Genomic DNA, 25,362 nt, shown 5'->3' with positions numbered 1-25,362 from the left:
ACTTTATTTTAAAACAAACTATAAAATTGGTTTATGATGTTTATTTTATGCATTCTTTTTTTGTTTTTATTTTTTTAACCAAGCGATTTATAGAATATTTATGAAAATATAATAAAACCAACAACACTTTGCGAATTTAGCGAATTAAAGAGACAGCGAAAAAAAATAACAAATAAAAAAATGGTTTAAACAGCACTAGTGTAGATACAGAATAGAAGAAACAACAACAAAATCGGTTAAAATATGCGTTTTTCTTTCTATGTATATTTTTCTATTTAATTTTCTTCTTAAATATTTTCTTTCTTATACTTTTTGTTGCTTTGGAAAAACTAAAAGATGAAAAGCTTTTATCTTTCTTCTTTTGTTATTGTAAAAGCCGTTAGTTAGAAATGACAGTAATGATTAAACATATATTTTTTTTTGGTTAAACACACACACACATACACATAATAATTTTTCTTTTACTCCAAAAAGTAAATTTAAGAATTTTTTCTTAACATTTTTATGAATTTTTACTTTTCCTTGTTTTAGTTAACTTTTATTATTTTATAGTATTCTTATTTGAATTTGTAATTCTTTTTTTCTTTTATTTTTTTGTTACCAATTTTCTTTGTTGATTTATTTCATTCAGTTTCAATTAAACGCACTGCGCACCGTGCGCAGTTTTTATCTAGTGTTTTATAAAGTGACCAACGTGCTTAAACTCTCTCCGCATACTGAACTTGGCCTCTGACGCCATCTTAACCATAAAGTCTCGGTTAAAATGTAGCAAAACATTCCAATGAATATTCCAAGTTTAAGCCAAATATTTGTAAAAGAGAGGGAGAGAGAACTCTTTATTATTTTGTTTGCTCACCGTAAGAGTAAGACAAAGTGTAAGTACCTAGTATGGGTTTTAATTTGATATTAAAAATAATTATTTACTTTTTTTAAGAATTATAAAAAAAATTTTAAACAAAGAACAGAAAAATTATAAAAATATTTTATGAATTTCATTTTTTTAAGAAATATTTCTTTGAAAACTTGCATTATTTTAACTTAATTTTTTTATATGAAATGCAGATTTTGTTTAAATATTTATAAGTGTAATCCATTTGGCGTTTTTTTTTTGTGATATAAGCAATTTATTGAGAATCCAACTACCAATCTTATTAAGTGAAATGAAAATGGCTTTCAGCACCTTTTGTGTAATTCTAAAGATTTACTGTATTTTTTAAATGTATGAAGATGCCAAATCGACATTAGGTTGTTTCAAATATCTATTTGAGAAACTTATGATTAAAAATATTTAATATAAATGATTAAATTACTCCATTAATTTCTGTATAGTTTGTTTTATATATTTATAAAGGCTAGGTCAAAAATTCGAAATAGACCTTGAGAATCGATACAAATTTAACAATGTATGCCACTATTGTTGCAATCACTTGCTTTTTCCCAAAGTCTATGATGAGAATCGAAGTCGGATCTTACCTACATAATACATTTTATCGAATATTACATTAATATAACTGATATACTGCATACGATTAAGAATTTTCCTATTAAAAGACGACAATTTTAACAAAACTATTTATAACAATTTTCACATTTTTAAACATGTTGACAACACTGTTACGAATGTTTTAAATTCTCTACTAGAGCTAAAATTCTCTTTTAATCCCAGAGTTTCTGTATTGCTCTCAATCTCTCTCTTCTTTACCAATTGGAATGACGGAAATTCTATAGCGATGAATGGCTTAAGACCAGACTAACTACCACTTCCAGTTTTAGCTTCAGTTATTGCTGAGCGTTTAAAGTGTTTGGACGTATTATTAGTATATGACGGTATAAATAAAATTTGAACGGTTTAAAAAATGTACTCATTTTTCCATTATAAACTTTATTAACATAACAAAAGAAAAAAAATACAGAGAGAGAGTTAATAAATTATTACGAACGGCTGAAAAAGGCACAAAATTCTCTTTGAGAGTGTGCAATAATTAACTATAGTTATTAAGTATTTGTAGCATTTCTTCTTTATTTGTTTGTGTTGTGCAAGTATTAGTGAACACCTGTGTAAATGTGAACTAAAAAGAAATAAAAAAATAATAAATAAAAAAATAAACGTTTGTATGTAAACAAAATATAACCGCTAAAGTGAAACAAACAAAAAAGAAAGAAAACAATAACAATACGATCGCAACTTCAACAGAAAACAAAAAGAACGACAGCAACAACATTTTATATAATTGAAGAGTCACGCTAGAAATTTGACATGAAAATGATTGGTAGCGATTATGTCTTGGAGGCTCATAACATCTATCATACCACTGAGGTTAATAGAAATGCTTTAATATCTGATAATGATTTTAATAGACAAATTAATAGAAAATAATGAAAGTTCCTTTAAAGTATGAATTTAAATTAAATGTTAATGTTTGCAGCTTAAGTCTTTTGTTGTGGCATTGACAAAGAAAATTATAAATATAAATACAGCAAGTTTGTGTCTTAAATCTTTTGGCAAAATATCTTTAATGATTATGTTCGCGTCTTAAATCTTTTGTATAATTTTTAATTTTATAAAGAACAAGTTTGTGTCTTAAATCTTTTGATTTTTTTATTTTAAAATCATTTTGAACAGTTTCCTAAATTCAAGAATATATTTTCATTTAATCTTTCCTTACTTGTCACTTGTTCTTGTATAGTTTCCCTATAAAACTGAATAATTTATTCTACTTTTAAAGCGAAATTTCTATTTTCTGTTTTCATAACCTGTTTTCAAATTTCACTTAATTTTGATATAAATATTTACCAATATATAATCTTATAAGGTTGATGGTGGTGGTTGTTTCAATGGAGCTGGTAGTTCAGCTTTAGTCCTAAAAGGTGTTAATCTTACTGTGCACAGTGGTGAAGTAATGGCCATATTAGGTTCTAAAGGTAAATATTAAAAAAGAGAATTCTCTTAAAAAACTCTTTATCAAATCTATAATTTTCCTCTCACAAAAGGCAGTGGAAAACGTGCATTACTTGATGTCATTTCACGTCGTGCTGAAGGCTCAACTAGAGGTCAAGTCCTTCTTAATGGATCTCCTTTAACTAAAGCCTTATTCCAACAACGTTGTGGTTATGTCACGCAATCATGCACTTTTATACCCGGCCTTACAGTTGCTCAAACATTACACTATACACCCACCATTGTAAGTAGAATTTGAAGTTGTATGATTTTGAAATTAATTAAACTTGTTATGGCAGCTTTCAGGTTATTTAAAAAGCTCAAAAGTGCGTCAAGTTTTGGCTGATTTAGCTCTATCACAAGTTGCTCATAAACGTGTAGAATATTTGAATATAAGTGAGGCCAGACGTTTGGCAATTGGTGTACAATTGGTCAGAGATCCAGGTGAGAAAAGTATTTTGATTCAAAAACATATTGGAAAAGGTTTTGAAAGTTTAGCTTAGATCAAATTATTAGAGAAATGTAGTTTTTTTTAGATGTTTGACCATTACATACAAAGACTTATACTTATAAACTATTGTAACCAATTAATGTTGTTAGTCCTATCACGATCACAACTTATAAATTTTAATCCGAAATTTTGATTATGGCAGTTCTCTTTAGCTTATTACAGTGTGACATAGGGAGCTTCAAGATATCTGAGTACATCTAGATTACCATATGGTCTGTTTCATAGCCTTTTGTTGTTAAGTTTTTTTTTCTAAATTTCCTAAAATGTTTTTATCAAAATTTAGATTTACACATTCGTGTAAATGTTTTAAATTTTATTTTATTCTAACCATTGCAGTTATGCTACTTCTTGATGAACCCACTCAAGGTTTAGATCCATTAAGCGCCTATTTGCTGATATCTATACTATCGAATACTGCAAAGAAAACTGGTTGTGGTATTTTACTCTCTTTAGAGAAACCACGTTCCGATGTATTTCCATTTTTGGATCGTGCCCTATTTCTATGCTTGGGTGGAGTTGTATACTCTGGTGGCACTCGTGCCATGTTGGAATATTTTCATGGAATTGGCTTCCCCTGTCCTCAACTGGAGAATCCCTTAATGTATTATCTGTGTCTATCGACAGTTGATAGACGCAGTAGAGATAGATTTTTAGAATCAAGCCAACAAATTGAGGCTTTGGTGGAAAGATTTTCCAGAGAAACATCTCTGTCGGATGGTCCTCTTAATAATATGGGCAGTGGTAAAGTTCCCTTGGCTTATGGTAAGCCGGGAGAAATCAAAGTTTGGGTTATGTTGTATCTGTAAGTGTTTTTGTCCTTAAAGTGTAAAGTGAATGTTTATTGAGATTTCTTTGGAATCATATTTTTAGAAAACTTTTAGCTTCTACTTTTTCCTGTGGCATGGCTGGTATGAAATCTTTATTTTTGCGTTTATTTATTTTGCCCATAGCCATGGCTTCAATGTGGTTATTCTACACTAGTGTAGGAGTAAGTTCTTAATAATTTGCTTAAATAAGAAATATAATTATATTAAATTATTAATATGAATTATAGGATGATGCTCATGGATTCTTTAGCAAAAATGGCATGATTTTAAATATGATAGGTTTGTCCTATGGTTGTGGTATATTGACCACTATTTCTTTATGTAAGTAATTGTAATGTAAATTTCAAAGGAAATATTTTATTAGAATAATTATTTTAGTTCCCATATGGCGTAAAAGATTTTCTCAAGATACTCCCGAGGGCTTATATTCTGGAGCTACTTTATTAATTGCCTATAACTCAGTATCCATACCATTTTCCTTAATATCAGCGGTTATGGCTAGTTGTGTTATTTATCCGTAAGTAGCCAATATTAAGTGAATTTTTTTAAATTCGAAAAAAATAAATTATTTGGATTTTATTGAAGTCTCTTACTGGATCCGAAATTTCCTAATGGTACCACTTTTGCTTACCTTATGGTAGCTTTATGGTCCAGTTATGTTTTGGCCGAACAATTGAGTATTTCATTTTTATTATTGGTCAAAGTACCCTTTAATGCAGCCATAGCTGTATCTTATATTTTGGTTATATCGATTGCTTTAGCCAGTGGCACCGTACGGTAAGTTTATTTTTAAAACTTGTTTTCTTTTAACTTTTTTCCTCTTTTAATTATGTACATCCGGCGTATCTATTAGCTCTTTCAAAGGCTTACAACCATGGCTGCAGGACAATACGAAGGGTACACATACACGTTACGCTTCATCCCTTTTGCACAGTATTGCTTTTCAAACACGTAAAATGAATTGCACACCCACCGCATCGGTAATATGTCCCAAACCTGCCGATTTTCTTCATGAACGTTTAGGTTTGGCTGATCCAGATGTAAGTACATTTAAATAATAATATAAAATGTGTATATATATAGTTATTTTATATTTGATATCATTTAAGGAAACCATTGATGTAGTGGCCTCCTGTGCTTTTGCTATTGGTTTGGCTGCATTTAATATGCTGTTGTACATGTTTCCTATGCCCAGATGCGTTCGTCAAAAGTTTAGAGACTGAAAATGCAATTTAAAAAATTGAATAATTTTATTTATTTATTATAAGAATAATGTATTTTTTTAATAAATGTGAAATTAAGTATTTTGTAATTATTTTAATGTAAGCCGCGCGCGAATAATAAATGGTTCATATATATTGCTGGGTTATTTTAAGTTATGAAATTTGTAATGAAATGATGTAAAAATTGAATCTTTTTAGATGATGTCTTGCATCATTTTGGGTTTTGAAATGTCGTATAATCAAATAATGTCCTTTTTGGCAGTTAAACTTTATTTATATAATGTTATATGTACATATGCCGTCTGATATTCAATTACTTTAAAGAGGTAGATAGATAGATAGATAGATAGATAGATAGATAGATAGATAGATAGATAGATAGATAGATAGATAGATAGATAGATAGATAGATAGATAGATAGATAGATAGATAGATAGATAGATAGATAGATAGATAGATAGATAGATAGATAGATAGATAGATAGATAGATAGATAGATAGAAAGATAGATAGATAGATAGATAGATAGATAGATAGATAGATAGATAGATAGATAGATAGATAGATAGATAGATAAATAGATAGATAGATAGATAGATAGATAGATAGATAGATAGATAGATAGATAGATAGATAGATAGATAGATAGATAGATAGATAGATAGATCAATTCAACTAACGACATGTTTTGTATAAACGACCAATTTATAGAAATGCCTGAAAGTATACCACTATTTTTTATGCACACATTTCATTATGACTTTATCATTTACACCATTTCTAATAGTATTTTGATTTTCAGAAGGCATCTGCTATATGTACAGAACTCGAATGAAAAATTAGTCAATTTAACGTTTTTTTATGTAAAATATGATATAAAATAGATTTTATATTTTGTAAAATTAATTTTTAATGTAAATTAAAATGATCTCTGAATATTTTTAATAGTGTTTTTATTTAAAGATCTTCAGACGACCTAGCCATATCCTTCGATCTGTTAACTTATCCGTCTGTCTGTCTATTGAATTTACGACCATGGGGAACGAACTAGACAGTTGAAATTTTGTATAAATATTCTGTTGTAATTTGTTTAGTATTAAAAATGGCTTAATAAAGCTAATATAGCGACAAAATTCAGCATTAACAAGTTTTTGTAGGAACAAAAATCTTCTCAATAAAAAGTTTGATTAGTTCATATAATATCCATTTCATAAAATTATATATACAAAATATTAAATTTACACTAATTGCTCGTGTAAGTTTTAATATGGTCTGGCATGTACGACTACTATTTTCATTATTGTTTAAATTAATATTATTATTTGTTTATAATTTTTAATAATTTAATTTATGTTTGTTAATCCCTGGTTCTAAAAATAATATTGTCAAAAAATAAAAAAACGGATTTTGTAAAATGAAAATATTTCTAGCTTATCGTGGGTTTATTCGGATTTTTTTCTCATATCTCCATTTTTTTTTTTTTTTTTTTTTTGACTTAACATAGCAAACTTCTCATTGCGGATAAACTTATTTAAGATTTTTTACGCAGATGATATTAGAGATTCCGACATCAGGATATCATTCAATTGGTGTTGATATCCACAAGAATCTAGAAACTATGTATAGCATTTATAAGTTTTTGTTAATTTAAAATTCTCTCCTTTTTATCATGAAGTTTGGACAGAAAATAAAACCATTTTAATTTTATTAAATTTCTTTTTATTTATCAAAAAATTACTTCTTAATCATTATATTTATTTACAAAATACAAAAAAAAATATACTTAAAATTTAAATAATTTTTAATTTCAAAATAAAAAATAATACAACATTTTCATTTATACTCGTATCGTATGCGCGTATACATTATTTAAAAACTATTAATATGTTTAAACAAAAAAAATCTACATGGAAAATGCAATTTTGAAATACACCAAATAACAAAATCAAAAATTAAAGTTTATTTAACTCTACTCTAAGGTAGTGGAGTGTTATAAATTCTTTTAAATATTTTAATTTTTAAAATTAATAATTGTCTAACGACTAAATAAAAACATAAATGTTTCCTTTCTTTCAAATTAAATAACTAGAAATACATTTTTATTATCATTATTATTTCTGCTTGAAATATTATCGAGAGGCGATTATTTCAGTTATTGTTGATAGAAGGCTGCTGGGAAGTATGTAATAAAATAGATAAATGATTAAGTCATGTTTTGAGAATAAAATAAGTTAAAACAAGATTTAAATAAAATTGATTTTAGGCAATCTTGACATTTACAAGACGGAAATGAAATTAATATTTTTTTGTAGCGAATTAACTAAAGAAATAAAAAGTAATAATTTAAAAATGAATGATATAGAATATGTCTATTTTAAAATGGAAGTTATTTGTGTGTGTGTGTATTTAAACAAAACAGTCATTGTCATACTTGAAAAAATATTAATTCTAATAAATTGAATGATGGCTCTAAGATATCTAGTTTTTTTGTCATTTTCTTTAATAAAATCTAAATTTTAGAAAAAATATTGTTTCCCATTTGTTTTTCAAAATAAATATTTTCTACAAAAAACGTTTTTATAAAGACAATGACATATTTTAATTACAGTGTTTGTAAAATTGTTTTACGTTTATGATCTTTTTTTATTAGTAGTACTATTGATTCATCTTTCTAATTTTACCGCCTAATTTCTTTTAGTTTTAGTAAATTCTTGAATTTCATATTCCGGATATTCCTGTGGCGATTCACTTAAAGTATCCGAATCGTAGTAGGCATAATCATAACTGGTATCTTCATCGGCGTGTGCTGGTCTCTTTGAAGTCTTTTTCTTGTTTTCATTTTCATTCTTTTTCAATTTCTTCTCCAACTTATCCGCATGTTTACCACTCTTGGTAATATTCAATGGATAAGCAGTGGTGTACTTGGTTGGAGTGTTGGTAATTGTAGTTGGCCGTCTTGTGGTGGTGGTCGTGGTAGTTGTAGTGGTTGTGGACGGTACTATATATGTTGTGGGACGTGAAGTAGTTTGTGTTGTGGTAGAATACGAGGGATAGGTGAAATAAGTTGTGGTTGTTGAAATCGGTGTTGAAGTGGTTGTTGTCTTTGGACTAGTTATGGAATTGTGTGGATTATATTGTGAATTGTATTGTTGCGAAGTTTTTTCCGCCTTAAAAATATCTGCTCGTAATTTATTAATGCTGGCAGCTCCAAAATTCAAGGATTGTGCAGTTTTGAATAGTTCGTCTTCCTCGCTAAAATCCGCTGCAGCAGTTTGTTCTTTAATATAAGAAGTCTGCTGTTGACTCTTCAAATGATTGACAGGATTGTGATAATTTTGCTTAAAAGGTTTTTGTGTAGTTGTAGTGGTGCTAGTTGTAGAAGTGGTCGTAGGACTGCTAGTATGTCTTTGTCGATTAAAATTATTTCTAGAATAATCAATTTCATATAATTCAGGATGATATTGACCATCATCCTCGTCGGGATTATAGTATGGATTAGGTGTAGTGTAAATAGTGGTCGAAGTAGCTGTTGTTTGGGTTTTCTGTGGCTGGTTGGAAGGTCTTATGGTCTGCTGATTTTGATAGTAATTGCTTTCATAGGACTTTTTATAAGTGGAGGGCTTAAATGTGGTCGGTGCGTATTTATCCTTGGGCACTAAGGTGGAAAACTTTTTGTGATTATTGCTGGTGGTAGTGGGATAAGTTTCACTATCACGTTGGGTTGTGGCTTTATAGTTAATACTACCGCGACTAACGAATCCTCTTGGTTTTACATCAGCCTTTACCGCTACTGTAGGCTTCTCTTTGACCTTTTCTGTGGGCTTAACGGTTTGCCTTTGCGGTGCACGGAAAGGTTCTGGTTGTTGATTATTTATACGAGCTTGACCACGTGAACGATAAAATTGTGGTTCTGCACTTGTTTTTGCAGGAGCTTCGAAGATTTTGGCTGGCGGTTGAGGTTGGAATGGTTGCGGTGGTTGAGTTTTAATTTTGGCAAAATCATTAAATTCATTGTATTTTACGAATGTTGAATTTTGTGGATTTAATTTCTGTTGTGTTTGTTCAAATTTTTGTGCTTTTTTAGTATTTCCTGTAGCTTTGTTATGTACACCAGTCTCGGCCTTGTCACGTTTAAATTCAGTATATTTTGTTGTAGTTGGTTTATAACGGTTAGGATTATAAGTTGTTGGTTGTATTTTAGCTTGAGTTTGATAATCGTTTAGACCAATATTAAAACGATTAGCATTACTTTGAGCCTGTACTAGCGGGCGAGGTGTGGTAACGAGGGCGGTGGAGAATGATGTGCTTGCTGAAGTTGTAGATCTAACTGGTGTAAAGTCATAGAAATCGGTATTGTAATATGAATGTTGAGTTACTTTTTTCGCTGTCTTGGGAGCTGCAGTAGTCGTTGTAGTACTAGCTAATGTGGTGGTTGTTGTTTGTAAAGGTCGCTTTGGTCTGGTGGGTGTTACACGGGATTTGCCAATAGTAGAAGCTTCTGATTTTTTGCTAAAATCAGAAAAATCGTTAGGTTTTAGTGAGGGTTTAACGGGATGATCCAAAAAGTCATCTTCACGACCGCCATTGCGATTAGAAAAGAAATGTGAACTGTGGGAACCTTTGAATATGTCATCTAGATCTTCTGTAATTAGAGAAAATATGTATAAAAATACAATTTTATAACTAAAGAGATATTATTTATTAATAAAAATTATTGTAAAAGCTACAGGTCTAAAGATTTTAAATCGTTCAACACTCCAAGGTTTTCTTTATAAAAGGTCTTGAAAAAAGTTTTCAAACTTTACGCAGAGATCGTCGTTAAGTTTGAGACAGAGTGTTTTAGTATTGTAGTTTATAATGGTTTACATATCTTCTCAAAACTTAATTAAGAAATAAACTAAGAGATTTCTTAATCTTCTTCCCAAATCTTCACATTAACTTCATTTAATACCAATAAAATATTTCTCATAATTTTTATTTCTGTCCAATGTCTAGGAACTTATTTAGTTTGCCAATTGTATTTGATAAACATTGAAAATTAAAATAAATTAATTAAAATAAAACTTACGTTTTGAATCATCATTATAATTACGTTCTGTGGTCGTTGTTGTTGAAGTCGGTGTATAATAACTGACAATGGGTTTCTTTGTTATTTCCGTTGGTTGTTTTTGTTTCTTCGTCTTAACATGTTGCTGCTGCTGTGTATTCACATAATTATTGTTGTTGTGATTTGAATTGCTGTTGCTATTAAAGGTACCACGCGTTACAGTTTCAAAGTGTTTTGTGTAATTAGGTGGTTGATCAGGGCGTGACTTTTGATCTACACGAGTTTCTTTAAAACGTCTTACATCACCTAAAGACATAAACATAAAATTTATGCATTAAAATTAATTACACATTTTTTTTCCAAAATGAACAAATTAATTTAAACTTGTATGGTAAATATATCCAAAGTAAACATACCACTTTCAGCTCTTTGCAAATGGAATGTGGACTCATCTTCCTCAGCCAAAGGAGCTCGTTTACTCTCAAATCCTGAACCCAAGCGATAAAGATCAAAATTATCACTTCCATAGTAAAGAACAGATTGCTCACAATCTACATCACCCCAATCGGCACAAATTTGGGCTTCTTGATCAAATGCCGTACCATTTGGACATAAGAAACGAAAATCTTGTACCTAAAAATTAATTAAAATCAAAATGTTTTATTATTTAAATAAAAATTCCCACGATTTTGACAAGTAAATTTCGCCATAACATTAAAGTGTTCGTTTTTAAAATATTATTAAATTTCAAAGGTTAATTTATTTTTAGCAACTCCTCTTTATATTCACAAAAAAGAAACTTTATCTAAGCAACATATTTACAACCATATACATCATAATAAATTAACCTGTTATTTTATTAGTTGTTTTTTTTATACTTGTATTAAGCTCTTCATTGTAATTTATTTGTTGTAAATTTAAATTAATTTGATTACTAACAAATGATAATTTCAAATAAATATCGATATTTGCTAACTTATTACAGCAACTATAATAATTGTGAACCGGAACAAACTTTAAATAGAATTAGAAAAAAACGTTTGTTTATTTAGCATTCAACTTTGATATTTTCCATATTCAAAATCATCTAAACTAAATAAATGACATCAAAGTCGTATGGCTGCAACTTTATGCAATTGTTGTTGCAATTCAAGTTAGTCAGCAACTAAATTCAATTGTCAACCACTAAAAACAAACAATGTTGTTGGTAAAAAAGTATAAATATACAACACTTTGAAGGTAATTCTAAACGGCGAACGAACGACATTCAGAAGTCTAAGAAGTTTCATTAAACAGCAGCTGAAACAGATTTAAAATAATTTTAAAGAAAAACTTGTTTGATTTGATTTCATGAGCTAAAGAAGAGTTTGTGTTAAGAATTGAAAATGATTTTGATTTTTTTTCAATATTTACAAAAGACTGTTGTGTCCAATTTAATGGATTTTTCTTGGAATTGTAATTTAAAAAAAATATTTGTTTGTGTACTACATATAAATGAATTATCTATGGGGAATATTTAGCAAAATCAGCATATTTTGTTTTTTTTTTATTTAATTGCTAAGTAGATTAGATTTAAGTTTATTACTAAAAAGTTAATAATGAATTATTTTTATATTCGTGTGTTTTATATCGAAAGTAGATCTTGTAAATTATGTATATTTTGACATTGTTGAGTCCATAAATACGTAGGTATTTTAAATATTCTATGTTGATCAGAAAAGTTCAAATTTTCTACATATATACATATATATAGTTGTTATATACGCAAGTAAAATTCCCAAAGAATATAATTTTGGAAAATATTCTGATATATTTTCCAAATAGCAAATTTCTTAAAGTCATTTCGTCAGGAACTTGATTTTAACAAATTTTTATCCAAAAATTGATTAAGACCCTCTTTTGAAAGTGATAAAGGTAAAAATATATAGGACCTATATCGGTCCCTTCCATAAGATTTTTCAAAAATGTTTTTCCATAACATTTCTACTATCCCATCGAAAACTTATGTAAGATTATTTTATTTATTATTATTATACCCTACATCACTTTAGTGGGGAGGGCATATTGGGTTTGTGCTGATGTTTGTAACATACAAAAATATTCGTCCTATACCCACCTTAAAGTATACCAATCGGCTTAGAATCATTTTCTGAGTCGATTAAGCTATGTCCGTCCGTCCGCCTGGCTGTCCATGTAAACCTTGTGCGCAAGGTACAGGCCGCAATTTTCAAGATAATTGTATAAAATTTGGCACACACGCCAAAGGACAAGGACAAAGCCTATTGAAAATGGTATTTCGACTAGCCCCCATACAACCGTACCTCCCAAATAGGGCCTTTTGGCTTATAATTAATTTAAATGATCTATTATGTTACAAAACTTAGTTTTATAGAACTTTAAATGACACTACCGATTTTTGTAATGATCGGGCTTCATTTGACCCTATCCCTCATACAAACTCCCCTTCAGAAAATGACTTAAAGGTCAAAATTGACTTACAAACACTTATAACACTTTTAAATTCTACATAAATAATATTGAAGAAGACTTAACTCCCCCTACCAACATTTTTAAGGATAGGGCCATATTTTTCCCTACTCCCCTTTGAGCCCTCTTAAAAAAATCTCTTTTTGCTTTATTTTTTTAAATAATCCCCATTTTTAACATACATACTGACTGGTGTAGGGTATCATATGGTCGGCTACGCCCGACTATACATTCATACTTGTTATATTATGTATTTGTGCTGAAGTTTGTAACACCGAAAAATATTGGTATAACAATCTGCTCCGAATCACTTTCTGAGTCAATTTAGATATGTCCGTCTGTCCATCTGCCCGTCCGTGTATCCATGTAAACTTTGTGCGTATGCTGCAGGTCACAATTTTCAATATAATTTTTGGAACGAACCCTAATTAAAATGTTAAAAATCGGTCATTTATTTCGCCTAGCCCACATAGAACCGTACCTTGAAAAGGGCTTTTGAGCTCTAGTTTATCAGCAAAAATCGGCAAAACTTAGTTCTACAATAGCCTAAATGACATTACTTATTTTTGTTGCGTTCGTTCCTGATTTTAGTTAAGCCTTTACACAAACCACCCTTCTGCAGAATTTTAACGTAAACGCAATCCCATATTTATCCTTCAAAACAGTTTAGACAACAATATTATTTAGTTTATTAACAGGAAACATTATCCAAGTAAAATGAAGTTAAATAAATGGTTTACAAAAGTATTATTCAAAAAAACTAATATATTGCTTCTAGATAACATAAGAGTATGTTAAGTTAAATTTTGACTTCCATTTTGTTTTTGTCACAATAAGCAAATACATGTAAAATTTGTTTTCTATCTAGAAACAAAGATCGTATCATCGTTGATAGATTAGATTACAGAAAATACTTTAAATGTTGTAACTATAAAATTACAATTTTTAGGTCATTTAATTTCAACACTAAACGAAATAAAATTTATTATTTCATACTCCTTACTCTCCCTGTTTATTAAGGTTGGTTACCTTGGCGTCATATCTTAAATTCACTTAGAGATTTAAAATAAAATATAATTTTATTATTATATTTTAATTCAACTAAAATGAGCACTTATATTTATTTAAAGGTCATTTAAACCAAATATTTTAGCATGTTTAATAAAGCAGAAAATAAACTCTTAAAAAAAATATAAATTTCCATAGTAAAAATGTAAAATCTGCAAACAAACAACATCTCATACACGCAAATAGTTCAGAAGACGTTGCCAGTCACGATATAAGAAAAAGTCATTTTTAACATTTTAGTCACCAAAGCAAAAAACAAGCACAACAACCAAAAATAACAACCCATTGTCGTAGTTGAAATTGTAATCGATGTTGTTTTTTTCAAAGTAGTTGTTGTTATTTTTTTCCTTTCAGCTGGGAGCATCTGTTTTTCAACACACTTTAACATTTAAAATGAAAAAGAAAAAAATAAATAAAATACCCCATGGTTTTATTTTTAACATTACAAGGCGACATTCAAAACAAGCCAATACTATAGAAATCGAAAAAAAACAATGTACTAATCAATGCAATTCTATGAGCACAATGCACACATTTATTGTAAAATCTTTATGTTTTTTAATTTAAATATACATACATTCATACATAATATACCAAAGAGTATTCGAGTTTATTTATAATAACCATTTGCCAATTGAAGTGCAAACAGTCTTAGAGAGTCTATAACTAACCGCCGGTGCACTAAAGTCACACATCCATCCAAACGCTTCTTTATATCTATCGATACATTTGAATTTACACTTTAACATTTACGCGTGTTGCAAAAAAAAAAAAAAAAAAAAAAAAACAAGCACAAATAGAAATCTAGTACGTTTCTGCTTTTTGTAATAACAATTGCATAGTTTTGTATATTGTATCACATTGCATTGTGTACATTTACTAGAGCATTGAATATTTAAGACATTGATCTACAACATTTACAATCTTTTAACATTCTAAAACTTAAATCATTCACTTTAGACTTTTTTCTCCTTTTTATCAATGTCCGTACTTTTTATTTAGCTTATTTCTTGTTGCAAAGCAAGTGCATATTCAGTTTGATTTACTTGGGATACCCTACTTTGGAGAGGCCGGAGTTGAGTGTTAAATTATTTCATATTTATATAAAACTCATAAATTGTGACTAGATTTCGCTAGGATATGTGTCAGAAATTGTGAATAGATTTCTTTAGTAAAATTTCTTTAGAAAATTCGTCACAAATTGTGGAAAGTAAATTTCTTTAGAAAACTTTTCACATATGCATTTTTAAAAGATGTCATTCGGAAAATTGTAACTAGATTTCATTAGGAAATTTGTCACAAATTGTGTCTAGATTTGTCACAGATTGTGACTAGATTTCTTTAAGAAATTTGACACAGATTGTGACTAGATTTTTTTAGGAAATTTGTCATATATTGTGACTAAATTTCTTCAGGAAATTTGTCACAAATTATGACTCAATTTCTTTAGGAAATTTGTCACATATTGTGTCTAAATTTCTTTAGAAAATTTGTCACAAATTGTGACCACATTTCTTAAGGAAACTTGTCACAAAATGTGACTAGATTTTTTTTAGTCACAAATTGTGACTAGATTTTTTTAAGAAACTTGTCACAAGTTGTGACTAGATGTCTTTTGTAAAATTGTCTCAATTTCTGACTAGACTTCTTTATAAAACTTGTCACAAATTGTCACTAGATGTTTTAGGAAAACTTTTAAAAATTGTGACTAGATTTCTTTAGAAAATTTGTCTCTAAAAAATACTAGATTTCTTTAGGAAATTTGTCACGAATTCTAACTAGATTTTTTTAGGAAAATTGTCTCAATTTCTGACTAAAGTTCTTTAGAAAAATTTTGACTAGGTTTTAGAAAATTTCTCTAAAAAAGACTAGATTTCTTTAGGAAATTTATCACGAATTGTAACTAGATTTTTTTTTTTAAAACTTGTTACAAATTGTGACTAGATTTTTTAAGAAACTTGTCACAAGTTGTGACTAGATCTCTTTTGTAAAATTGTCTCAATTTCTGAGTAGATTTCTTTAGAAAACTTGTCACATATTGTCACTAGATGTTTTAGGAAAACTTTTAAAAATTGTGACTAGATTTCTTTAAGAAATTTGTCTCTAAAAAAGACTAGATTTCTTTAGGAAATTTGTCACGAATTGTAACTAGATTTTTTTAGGAAAATTGTCTCAATTTCTGACTAAAGTCCTTTAGAAAAATTGTGACTAGGTTTTAGAAAATTTCTCATAGATTGTGTTGTGATTTCGTTAGGAAAATTGTAAAAAATTAGGACTTTACTCTGTTTGGAAAATTGTCAAAAGAAATGACAGAAAATTTGACATAGAAATTGTTACAAATTGCGACTAGAGTCCTTTATTGGGTTGCTTTTGAGATTGTGTCATGATTTCTTTAGAAAAAATTGTAAAAAAATTAGGACTTTACTCTGTTTCGAAAATTGTCAAAAAAATGACAGAAAATTTGACATTATAGAAATTGTTACAAATTGCGACTAGAGACCTTTATTGGATTGCTTTCAATATTATCTTCCAAATTCAGAATATTTTTCATAATTTTATAAAATTTCTTTTATAATTTAAAAAAAAATTCCTTTCATTTAAGGTGATTAAAATTCATTCATCATCACGATTATCTTCTTTAAAAGCATATTTTTTTCAATATCTATAAATATTGTTGTTGTATTTATAAGTTTCTTATTGTTTTATGTTTTTGTTAATTTTTTTCGCGTTGTTTCATTCAACTTACCCCTACTCCAGCAACTTTAACGCAGACATGAAACATCTGACATTGAGCCTCCGGATCTGCATAATAACCGCCAAGTATTTTGTCATGACATGTGAATCGTGTTTGTGGCATATTTTGTAGACTGTATGTTGGCCATGGTTTTCTTAAGAATGATGACTCTTGTCCTAGTACTGTGTTTGTTATAGTTAAAACAATTGCTGTAAAAAAAAGATAAATATATTTTTCATGAAAAAAAATTAAACACGTTTTTGCACGTTAAATTATATAATTTAAAAAATGGTCTAAAATTAAAAATTGTTTACTTGACATACACGTTTTGGCTTATAAATCAATTTGATAGTGTTATTTTTTAAAACTACGTGTGTATGTCCTTAACGATATATAAGTTAACCAACATATTGCTTTGTTCGATTTTAATTTGGAAACTTATTCATGAGGATTTGTAATCTTATTGTGGTTACTATTATGTACAGAATTATTGTGTTTAAAATGTAACAATCATGTTGTTATCATAGTCATAGACAATCAGTCAATATTTTCTGCCATATTTAAATTATTTACTTAATATTTCAAATTGCAAGTAATTAAAAAATATGCTCAAAATTTCCGCATAAACAAATTATTTCAACTGGAAACAAAATTAAACAAAGCTCAATTACTGAATTTGAACAAAAATATAACAAAGACTTTATTTAAAACTTAAATATAAACTTATTTTATATTCTTAATTAGAATTGTAATATTTCCTTTTGATGGCTGGTTGAATATTTTTAAAGTAATTACAATTTAAAGATAAAACTAAATTTTCATATATAAACAAAAACAACTTTTAATACAATACTACCCGTTTTTATACTCAATACAAAATAAAAAATTTTGCAATTTCATCAAGTAATTCATCATCAAAAAAAAAATACGAAAACAAAGAACAAGTACATATAATTTTCTACTTCTTTTTTTAAGCATCTTAAAGATACAGATTTGCAAGATGCAAAATTTACATTTAATTTAAATAATAAAGTTTTTGTTATTGTTGTAAAGCTAGAATTTTTGTGATGAATTGTTTGCATTACACAAAGGCAAATAATTGAAAACAAAACAAGATCATCAACATCAGCATCTCATCATCAAAAATCACAATGTAGCTGCTGATTACAAAAGATCTTAATGAATTTTAAATTAATCTGTTTTTGTAAAAATCTTGTGTTTGTATGTTTTCTTAAAAAATCATAATCATAAGCTCGATAGGAACTGGCAAAATATTTAATAATTCTACATAATTGTAAAATTCTTTTATGGATTTTTTTTAACCCAATAAATCCATCAATTGAAAATCAGTTTTTGTTACAGACACGAAATTTTGCAATAAATTTCGATTTTAAAATATTATTTTCTCATCGCCAAATTGTCAAAATTTACAATACAATTACAAATTATATTCTAACCTAATTTACCGAGCAGGGTGACAATGACCATATGTCCTTTGTAGTTTAGCAGTTCGAAGTCTCTGCTGAAATGCTATCTCACTACCATCTAGCCTAAAGGGGCACCCAAAAAAAGCAAATACATTCTAGATTATCATTAGATTCTAAATAACCAATTGCAATTGCTTGCAATCGAAGTTTTGTCAATTCATTTACTTCAAATGTTATTGTAATTTATGAATGAATCTTTCCTAAATGAAAGATTCTGCTCAATTTGAATTTTACAAACATATTTTATACCAACTATACCCAGTGTATTTTGCTACCCGAAACTAGGGTTCTATAGTTGAAACGGAAAGTCAACTTTTCGACTTTTTTCATATAGTTAGAAGTCGACTTTTCGACTTTTTGTATTTTATGAAAAGCCGATTTTTCGACTTTTTTCATTTAATTAAAAGTCGAATTTAAGACTTTTCGACTATAAGTATTTTAGTCTAATGAAAAACATTAGTAGTCGACTTTTCGACTATTTCCGACTTTTTTCAACTTTTCTACTTTTCCGACTTTTTGACTATTTTCGACTTTCAGACTTTTTTTGAATTTTCACTTTTTTTTTGATTTTTTCGACTTTTTGACTATTTTCTACTTTTCGATTTTTTCGACTTTTTGACTATTTTCGACTTTTTCGGACTTTTTTGAATCTTTTCGACTTTTTGACTTTTTTCGAATTTAATTAACAAAGTCGACTTTTCGACTTTTTTCACAGACGATAGTCGAGTTATCGACTTTACGATTTTGAAGATATCAGCTCTAAGATTCTAGCTCTAATACGTAGTTACCCAGATATACGCATTTTTGTGATTAATTCAATAGGGATACTATTAAAAGTTCGTCAACAATGTAAATTGGATATAGATGTCAAATTTGCTGATACAAAATTTTATAACTCCATCAGTTTCAGTTTTTTAAATATGTAACTTTTCATTTTATACCATACACCACTATAGGGGGATATGCGTGGAGGGTATTATGCATTTGTGCTGTTGTCTGTAATAACCAAAAATATTGGTCCTACATCTACCTATACTTTCTGTTTCGATTTAGTTATGTCTGTCTGTCTGTCCATCCGTTCGTCCGTCCGTCTGTGTATTCATGTAAAGCTTGTACACATTTTTTTTCTTTTGGCCCAAAGACGAGCGCTATTGAAAATGGTTGAAATCGGTCTAGCCCCCATACAATCGTACCCCCGAATAGAGCTTATGTTAAATGTTATATTATGTAAAAAAATCGGCAAAACATTGTTTTATATAAGATTAAACGCCAATGCTTTAATACAAATTTTTAACGTACTGACAGATATATTATATGGATGGCCTTGTCCAACTATACGTTCATACATGTTTTAATTATGTCCGAGTCCGGATTGATGTACAACAAGCATTAATAAAATGACACAACTTCCTACTCTCTAATAGTGGTGGCACTTGATTAATAACAACTTAACCACAAATATTGATTAATATTATTCAACTGATGATGATACAATTATATGTTCAATTAATGATATCAAAATATAAAAATAAATTTGCAATAAAATTAAAATCAAATTTTATAGACCTTGAGCGCAATCATAATAATACAGAAGGCAATTATTAAAATAAACCTTACAATATAGTATTGCCAAATATTTAACCAAAAAGTCAATTGAAAATTTATAGAGAAATAATAGCAAAATCATTTAATAAAACTACACAAAAGATCACAAATATTCACACGCCTTAACACTCAACTACTACTTACTGATCACGAAATACTCGTGCAGGTACTATTCACTATATTATCGTATACACCTCATTCATCATTTATCATCCGTCAATCCATCAATGGGTATAGCAAACAAACTTTGTGTGTAATCCAAAAACACCCGGTGAAATACTACTAATGTTTTTCATTAGTTACTTTTTTTAATTTTGGCTAAAACTTCATTTTTTTGTCTCGACAACTTTATTTAATAGTTGTCATTTAGTTGTCAGTTATATTGTAGTAAATTTTGGTTTAACATGACTTTTTAAGTGGCTAAAAATATAATTTGAAATATATTTCTCTTTGTATTTTTGTAAACATTAAGATTTTTTTAAATCGCAAAAATATTTATAATTCCGTATTTCTTTTGTTTTGAAGAGGCTGTTTTTAAATAATATTTTTTTATGTTATAAAAAAGGTATTTACATGGGAACAACTGACAGTTTGGACATTAAATAAGTTTTTTATTTAATAGAAATGTAGCTTAAGTGTCAGATTTTTGACCTTGTTAACATTATTTACTTTAAAATTTAGCCAATTTATTTTTAATGATATTTAAGGTTTTATTTGAAGATGAATTTTTTAATGATATAATTTTTAAAGTACTTATATCATTTACAGAGATTATAATAGAAATTAACAAGGTAAATATTTAGACATAGAAGTACTTTTATTTTCAACAGTTGAAATACTCAAATTAATAAAGAATTCCGGGTATGAAAACCTATAGTTTCTTGATCCAGAATACCAATCCCTATATAAATATATGGGTAAAAATGAATAAAGTTAACGTTTCCGACCAAATTTGTCTATCGTCCTTATAAAGTCGAAGCTTTCTGCAGAACTTTCATATTTAAACACACAATGTAATAATGGGCAATTAAAATTTAAAAAAAATCCGAATCGTGATAAATAGATAAAAAATAACGCGGAACAAAGAAATTAAGGTTTCCAAATAATTTTTAAATTAATTCTATAGATTTTCATGTGTTTTTAGCTGCCGAAATCGAATCAAATTTTTAGACTTTTACGATGTAGTTTATACGAAATTGTTTAACAAGATCTGACAAGAACTGACTGACTGAGTTACAGTGGGTTAAAATTTGATTTTTTTCTAAACTTGTGTTTCTTCTATGTGAGTCCAGACTATTATTCAATAGTACTATCCTAGGAGCAAAAAAAGAAGACCCATTGTTATAGTGATATCGAAAGCTTCCCATTTTTTAACATATAACATGTTGATGTCCCAAAATTCGATTTACGTTATATGATAAAGACATAACTACAAAAATATTCCAATTATTTTATGATATAATTCAAAAATATTATCCAATAATTCTAAAAATATTAATTTTTTTAAAGCCTCTTTTTTATTGTTGGCCTGCGTTATTTTAGCTGTCCCTATTTGATCGATCACGACCTAAGTTTGTCCTTTGCAAGATGGTAGAAAATGAGAAGACTGGTTTGTAGATATATTGAGGGGTTTCTTAGGGATTGGATCCTTTAAGGACTGGAGAGCTTAGAGATACCTAGTTTGGTAACACATTATACTAAGATAGTTATTTTTAATTTCTACTAGTTTAATCCATTTGGTCTTTAGCACTCTAGTAGCTTCTTGACTAGCAGAGCCTGACGCTTCTACACAATAACTCCTTTGGACAAAAGATTACTGCATTTTAAGCCTCCTGCTAAATAAACTAGATTTCCGCCTTACTGTCTCAATTAGAAACTATTAAAACTTTTTCAAATAAGTTAAAGAGTTAACTTTTATTTGCCAATTGTTCTAAAAGTATTAACTTGTTTCTTTATCTAAAATGGTATTTGCAGTGCAATATACTTATTTACGATGAACATTTGGTAATAACTACCTGTTAAATTGTTTGAAAATATTTTTGTTTTTAATGAATTTATGCAACTAGTGTAAATATGGTTATGTCAATGTTATCTAGAGTCTGACTGGAAATAACAAGTACCACTTTTGATTTGGTTTTCTTCAATTAAAAGTGTTTTACTTTTAATGAGACAAACGTTTAGTGAATTGAACTGAATGTACAAATTTAGTTGTACCCTATACTAAAGTTTATAGGCATTTTTAGTGATTTAGTGGAAAACTATTATTAAAACTAATCTCTGTACCACGTTTACTATTTGTTTCCTTTAAAAAAGGGAAAAAAGCACCAAAAAGAGGAAAAACGGAAAATTTTATTTTATTCAAATTTATTAAACCAATTTTTACAAAAATTTTGTAAATAGTTTATTTACTTACACAAACTAAGCTATTTATTATATTATTTTGAAATTTGGGTACAAAGGCCACTACGGGATAAAATTCGGATAAATTGTTTGTTACCTTTTGAAAGCACAATTTTTCCGGAACAAATGAATTTAGATTTGAATCGTATGAGTCATAGAGATCTGTGGCATATAGTAATATTTTGTGAACTTAATTTTCGAAAATGTGTATTCCTAGGGAAAATGGTACTCTTATTTATTAGAACTTTCCACAAAAGTAGAATTTATAATCTGCACTGCTCTTATTTAATAAGGTACTTTTGGCTCAACATATAGTACTTTTTGTATTTTCTTTAAAATTAAACATAGCAACATAAAATTTCTGGTGCGAATCCATAAGAGGTGAATTTTACTACTTTTCCGTTCTTCAAATGATACTTTTTCCATTTTTTTTTCGAAATTGGTTTCATAACATTATACATTCTTGAATATTTAAGTATTCATTTAAAATTCTATATTTTTTTTGTGAACAATATATGGAATATATATGTTATATTTAAGTAAAGCAAATAATTGGTGTTTATGCTAAATAGTACTATACAGTACTAAATAGTACTATATATTATGATATACAGAAATACAGAACTCCCTTTGGGTGGGCTTCTAAAATATGCAAATTTCCGATACCATAAAAAGGCGTAGTTGCTTTAGAATAGAAAAATTGGTCTCAAAGCCCAAAACTAGTTTTTCCCCCTTTTGTCTTATTTTTCGTCCCGTTTTTGGTCCAACTCTCGCAACAGTATTATGCTAATTTATATTTCTGAAACTTTAAAAAGTTTATTGAAACATATTTTGGCTTTAGTAAAGACAATAATTGGTATTTAATGGCAAAAAGTACAAGGATAGATATACCAACGAACAAACAAACAATCAAACAAACGAACAGACTTACAAAGAGATTTATAATATATTAAAAGAGATTTATAATAACACCTTCCAAGGATAGATCTACCAACGTTCTAAATTTCAAGAAAATCGATTCAGCCGTTTAGACGTGATTGACGAACAAACAAACGAATAGACTTACAAAGAGATTTATAATATATTAGGATATTAGGATTAAAAACAGAAATATGAAATTTAACATGTAGGGACCTAAATAAATGATAATCTACAATAATCATTTTTTGTATTTTTTATTCATTTATTTGTTTTTTGATTGGGCGAATTGATAGCGAATCACCCAGGGTACGCTTGTAGATTAAATATAGGTATATATACTTTTTTCGAAGAGACCCTAATTTATCCTGAATGTTAAGTATTTGAAAAAAGGATTTTTTTGTAATATACAGTAGGCAAATGGTTGTATGATTTATAAACAAAATTTGCAGGTGAAAAAGTGCCACGCCTACCACAAATATTAAATACATGCAATTTAAGTGAATTTCCTTATGTCGTATTTTGTTGCAGGATTTACTATAGATATTCTAAAAAATATTTATTAATTCTTTATTTAAGGTATAAACAAATGAAAACATTTTTTTAAATAAAAAGTAAAATATAACAAATAAGCTTTCACTTAAAATTTAATATTTCTACCACTGTATGTTCAACCAAAAAAAGTCTGTCTTTTAAAGCCAATTAAAGCATAACATGGCCCAGGATATTCCCAAATCTTATAAATCTTTTAAATATTTATTGTGATTTAGTGATAATAAAATGTTAATTTAAAAAGTAAAAAAAAATACTAAACAATAATAAGATTTTATAAGATTTGATAAAAATAATTCACAACTAAATGTAGGGTATTTAATAAACTTGTCTATCCATATATCATACTAAATAAATACTTATAAAAAAGCTTTTTTGTTTTCTACTTACCACATATAAACGTGCAAATATATAAATTTATCCTTAACATGTTGTACTAGAAAAAACTATAGTAATCCAAAAAAATTGTGAAAGAGCTTTGTGTAAAAAATAGTTGTATGTAATCCAAAATTGTGTAAGGAAATAAAGTTTTTTTTTAAACACTAAAAAGAAAAAAACACTATTTTACAATAAAATTTCAATAGCACACATTATATTTAAAAAAATCTTATTATCTTTAAAAACCATCTTCCTTTTTAACTTTTTTGTTTATAATATAAAGGGCGTTACATGTTTTTTTTATTTATGCAATTTTTTATCAAAATTGTTTTGTTTTTATTTCAATTGTTTTAATTTTGTATTTTTTTCTACTGTCATAAATGATTTAGAAACACTTTGAAATTTCTATGCAGAAGTTATTATTTCTTTACTCTTTTTTTTTTTTTTGTTTTTCTTAAATATCTCTAAACGTTTTCTATACGCATGCACTCAAGTGGAAATTGCACAAAAATTGTATTGAAATTTTTAGCTTTTATTTTGTTTTAATATTTTTTCATCACTTTATATGTGGTAAAAATCTTCACACTGTTTTGTATTATTATTTTTTTTCTTTTAAAACCATTTAGAATGTTCAACGAAACGTTTAAGTGTTTTACTTTGTAGTCTTTAAGTTCAACATCAATGCAAAAATATCAAAAGTTTCAAAACTGAAAACAATTAAACTTAGAAGAATGCAAAAAAAAAAATAAATAAATAAAAATTACCCGCGTTGCAAGACGCACTAAAATAAAGCGCGAGGCACAACTTAATCGTTAACGTTTTCAAAGCGAAATGAACTTTTAAAATCAAAAGGAAAACCACTAAAGCCCATCATCAATATCATCATCATCAGCGGCGGCACCACATCGGCAACATCGTTACCAAAACACCAATACAAACATAAGCAACATGAACATCAGTAGCAGCAGCAACTACAACACACACAACTCCACAAGAAAATTGATCCCCTCGTCAACATACACAAATGATCACCATTTACCCAAAGACATACATTCAATCGTACGAGCAACATAAAGTTTGCATGAGTACTTTTTATTTATAGACGATTTAGATTGGAGTTCTTCTACGCTAAGACTCTGCCGACGTATTAATAATATTATTATATAGTTTTTTTCTGTCTTCATGT

At 28.1% G+C, this 25,362-nt stretch overlaps 2 protein-coding genes across 3 annotated transcripts; one reads left to right on the top strand and one right to left on the bottom strand.

Annotated features, from left to right (window-relative positions):
• Positions 1 to 1,801: 1,801 nt before the first annotated feature.
• Positions 1,802 to 5,588, top strand: LOC111674555 (ATP-binding cassette sub-family G member 5). The gene is made up of 11 exons (XM_023435194.2): positions 1,802 to 2,317; positions 2,814 to 2,922; positions 2,992 to 3,182; positions 3,238 to 3,382; positions 3,786 to 4,251; positions 4,320 to 4,437; positions 4,504 to 4,597; positions 4,655 to 4,793; positions 4,862 to 5,053; positions 5,130 to 5,316; positions 5,386 to 5,588. Exons 1-11 carry the CDS (start codon positions 2,258 to 2,260, stop codon positions 5,497 to 5,499), a joined length of 1,815 nt encoding a protein of 604 aa, XP_023290962.2. The 5' UTR covers positions 1,802 to 2,257; the 3' UTR covers positions 5,500 to 5,588.
• A 2,313-nt stretch (positions 5,589 to 7,901) lies between these two features.
• Positions 7,902 to 25,091, bottom strand: LOC111674516 (mucin-5AC). 2 transcript variants are annotated; one of them, XM_046948699.1, is made up of 6 exons: positions 24,941 to 25,091; positions 24,189 to 24,340; positions 16,849 to 17,045; positions 10,964 to 11,180; positions 10,569 to 10,853; positions 7,902 to 10,142 (listed from the first exon to the last, which is right to left on the bottom strand). In XM_046948699.1, exons 2-6 carry the CDS (start codon positions 24,226 to 24,228, stop codon positions 8,185 to 8,187), a joined length of 2,697 nt encoding a protein of 898 aa, XP_046804655.1. In that variant the 5' UTR covers positions 24,229 to 24,340; positions 24,941 to 25,091; the 3' UTR covers positions 7,902 to 8,184. The 2 variants fall into 2 exon arrangements, with proteins under 2 accessions (XP_046804655.1, XP_023290905.2); XM_023435137.2 differs by having other exon boundaries at positions 24,189 to 24,357; positions 24,941 to 25,047.
• Positions 25,092 to 25,362: the final 271 nt, after the last annotated feature.

The sequence above is a fragment of the Lucilia cuprina genome, chromosome 4 (assembly GCF_022045245.1).
Source record: "Lucilia cuprina isolate Lc7/37 chromosome 4, ASM2204524v1, whole genome shotgun sequence".
In the NCBI taxonomy this organism is placed as follows: Eukaryota; Metazoa; Arthropoda; class Insecta; order Diptera; family Calliphoridae; genus Lucilia; species Lucilia cuprina.
This window is presented reverse-complemented; position numbering and strand designations above follow the sequence as displayed.

What these genes read in the sequence shown, in the direction of transcription:
- LOC111674555 (XM_023435194.2), top strand. Translation starts at nt 2,258, where the DNA reads ATGAAAATGATTGGTAGCGATTATGTCTTGGAGGCTCATAACATCTAT. An exon ending in GCTAGTTGTGTTATTTATCC is followed by an intron (nt 4,794 to 4,861) that starts GTAAGTAGCCAA and finishes ATTTTATTGAAG; the next exon opens with TCTCTTACTGGATCCGAAAT. An exon ending in TAGGTTTGGCTGATCCAGAT is followed by an intron (nt 5,317 to 5,385) that starts GTAAGTACATTT and finishes ATATCATTTAAG; the next exon opens with GAAACCATTGATGTAGTGGC.
- LOC111674516 (XM_046948699.1), bottom strand. Translation starts at nt 24,228, where the DNA reads ATGTTAAGGATAAATTTATATATTTGCACGTTTATATGTG. An exon ending in TATTTGCACGTTTATATGTG is followed by an intron (nt 17,046 to 24,188) that starts GTAAGTAGAAAA and finishes TTTTTTTTACAG; the next exon opens with CAATTGTTTTAACTATAACA. An exon ending in TTATAATGATGATTCAAAAC is followed by an intron (nt 10,143 to 10,568) that starts GTAAGTTTTATT and finishes CTCTAATTACAG; the next exon opens with AAGATCTAGATGACATATTC.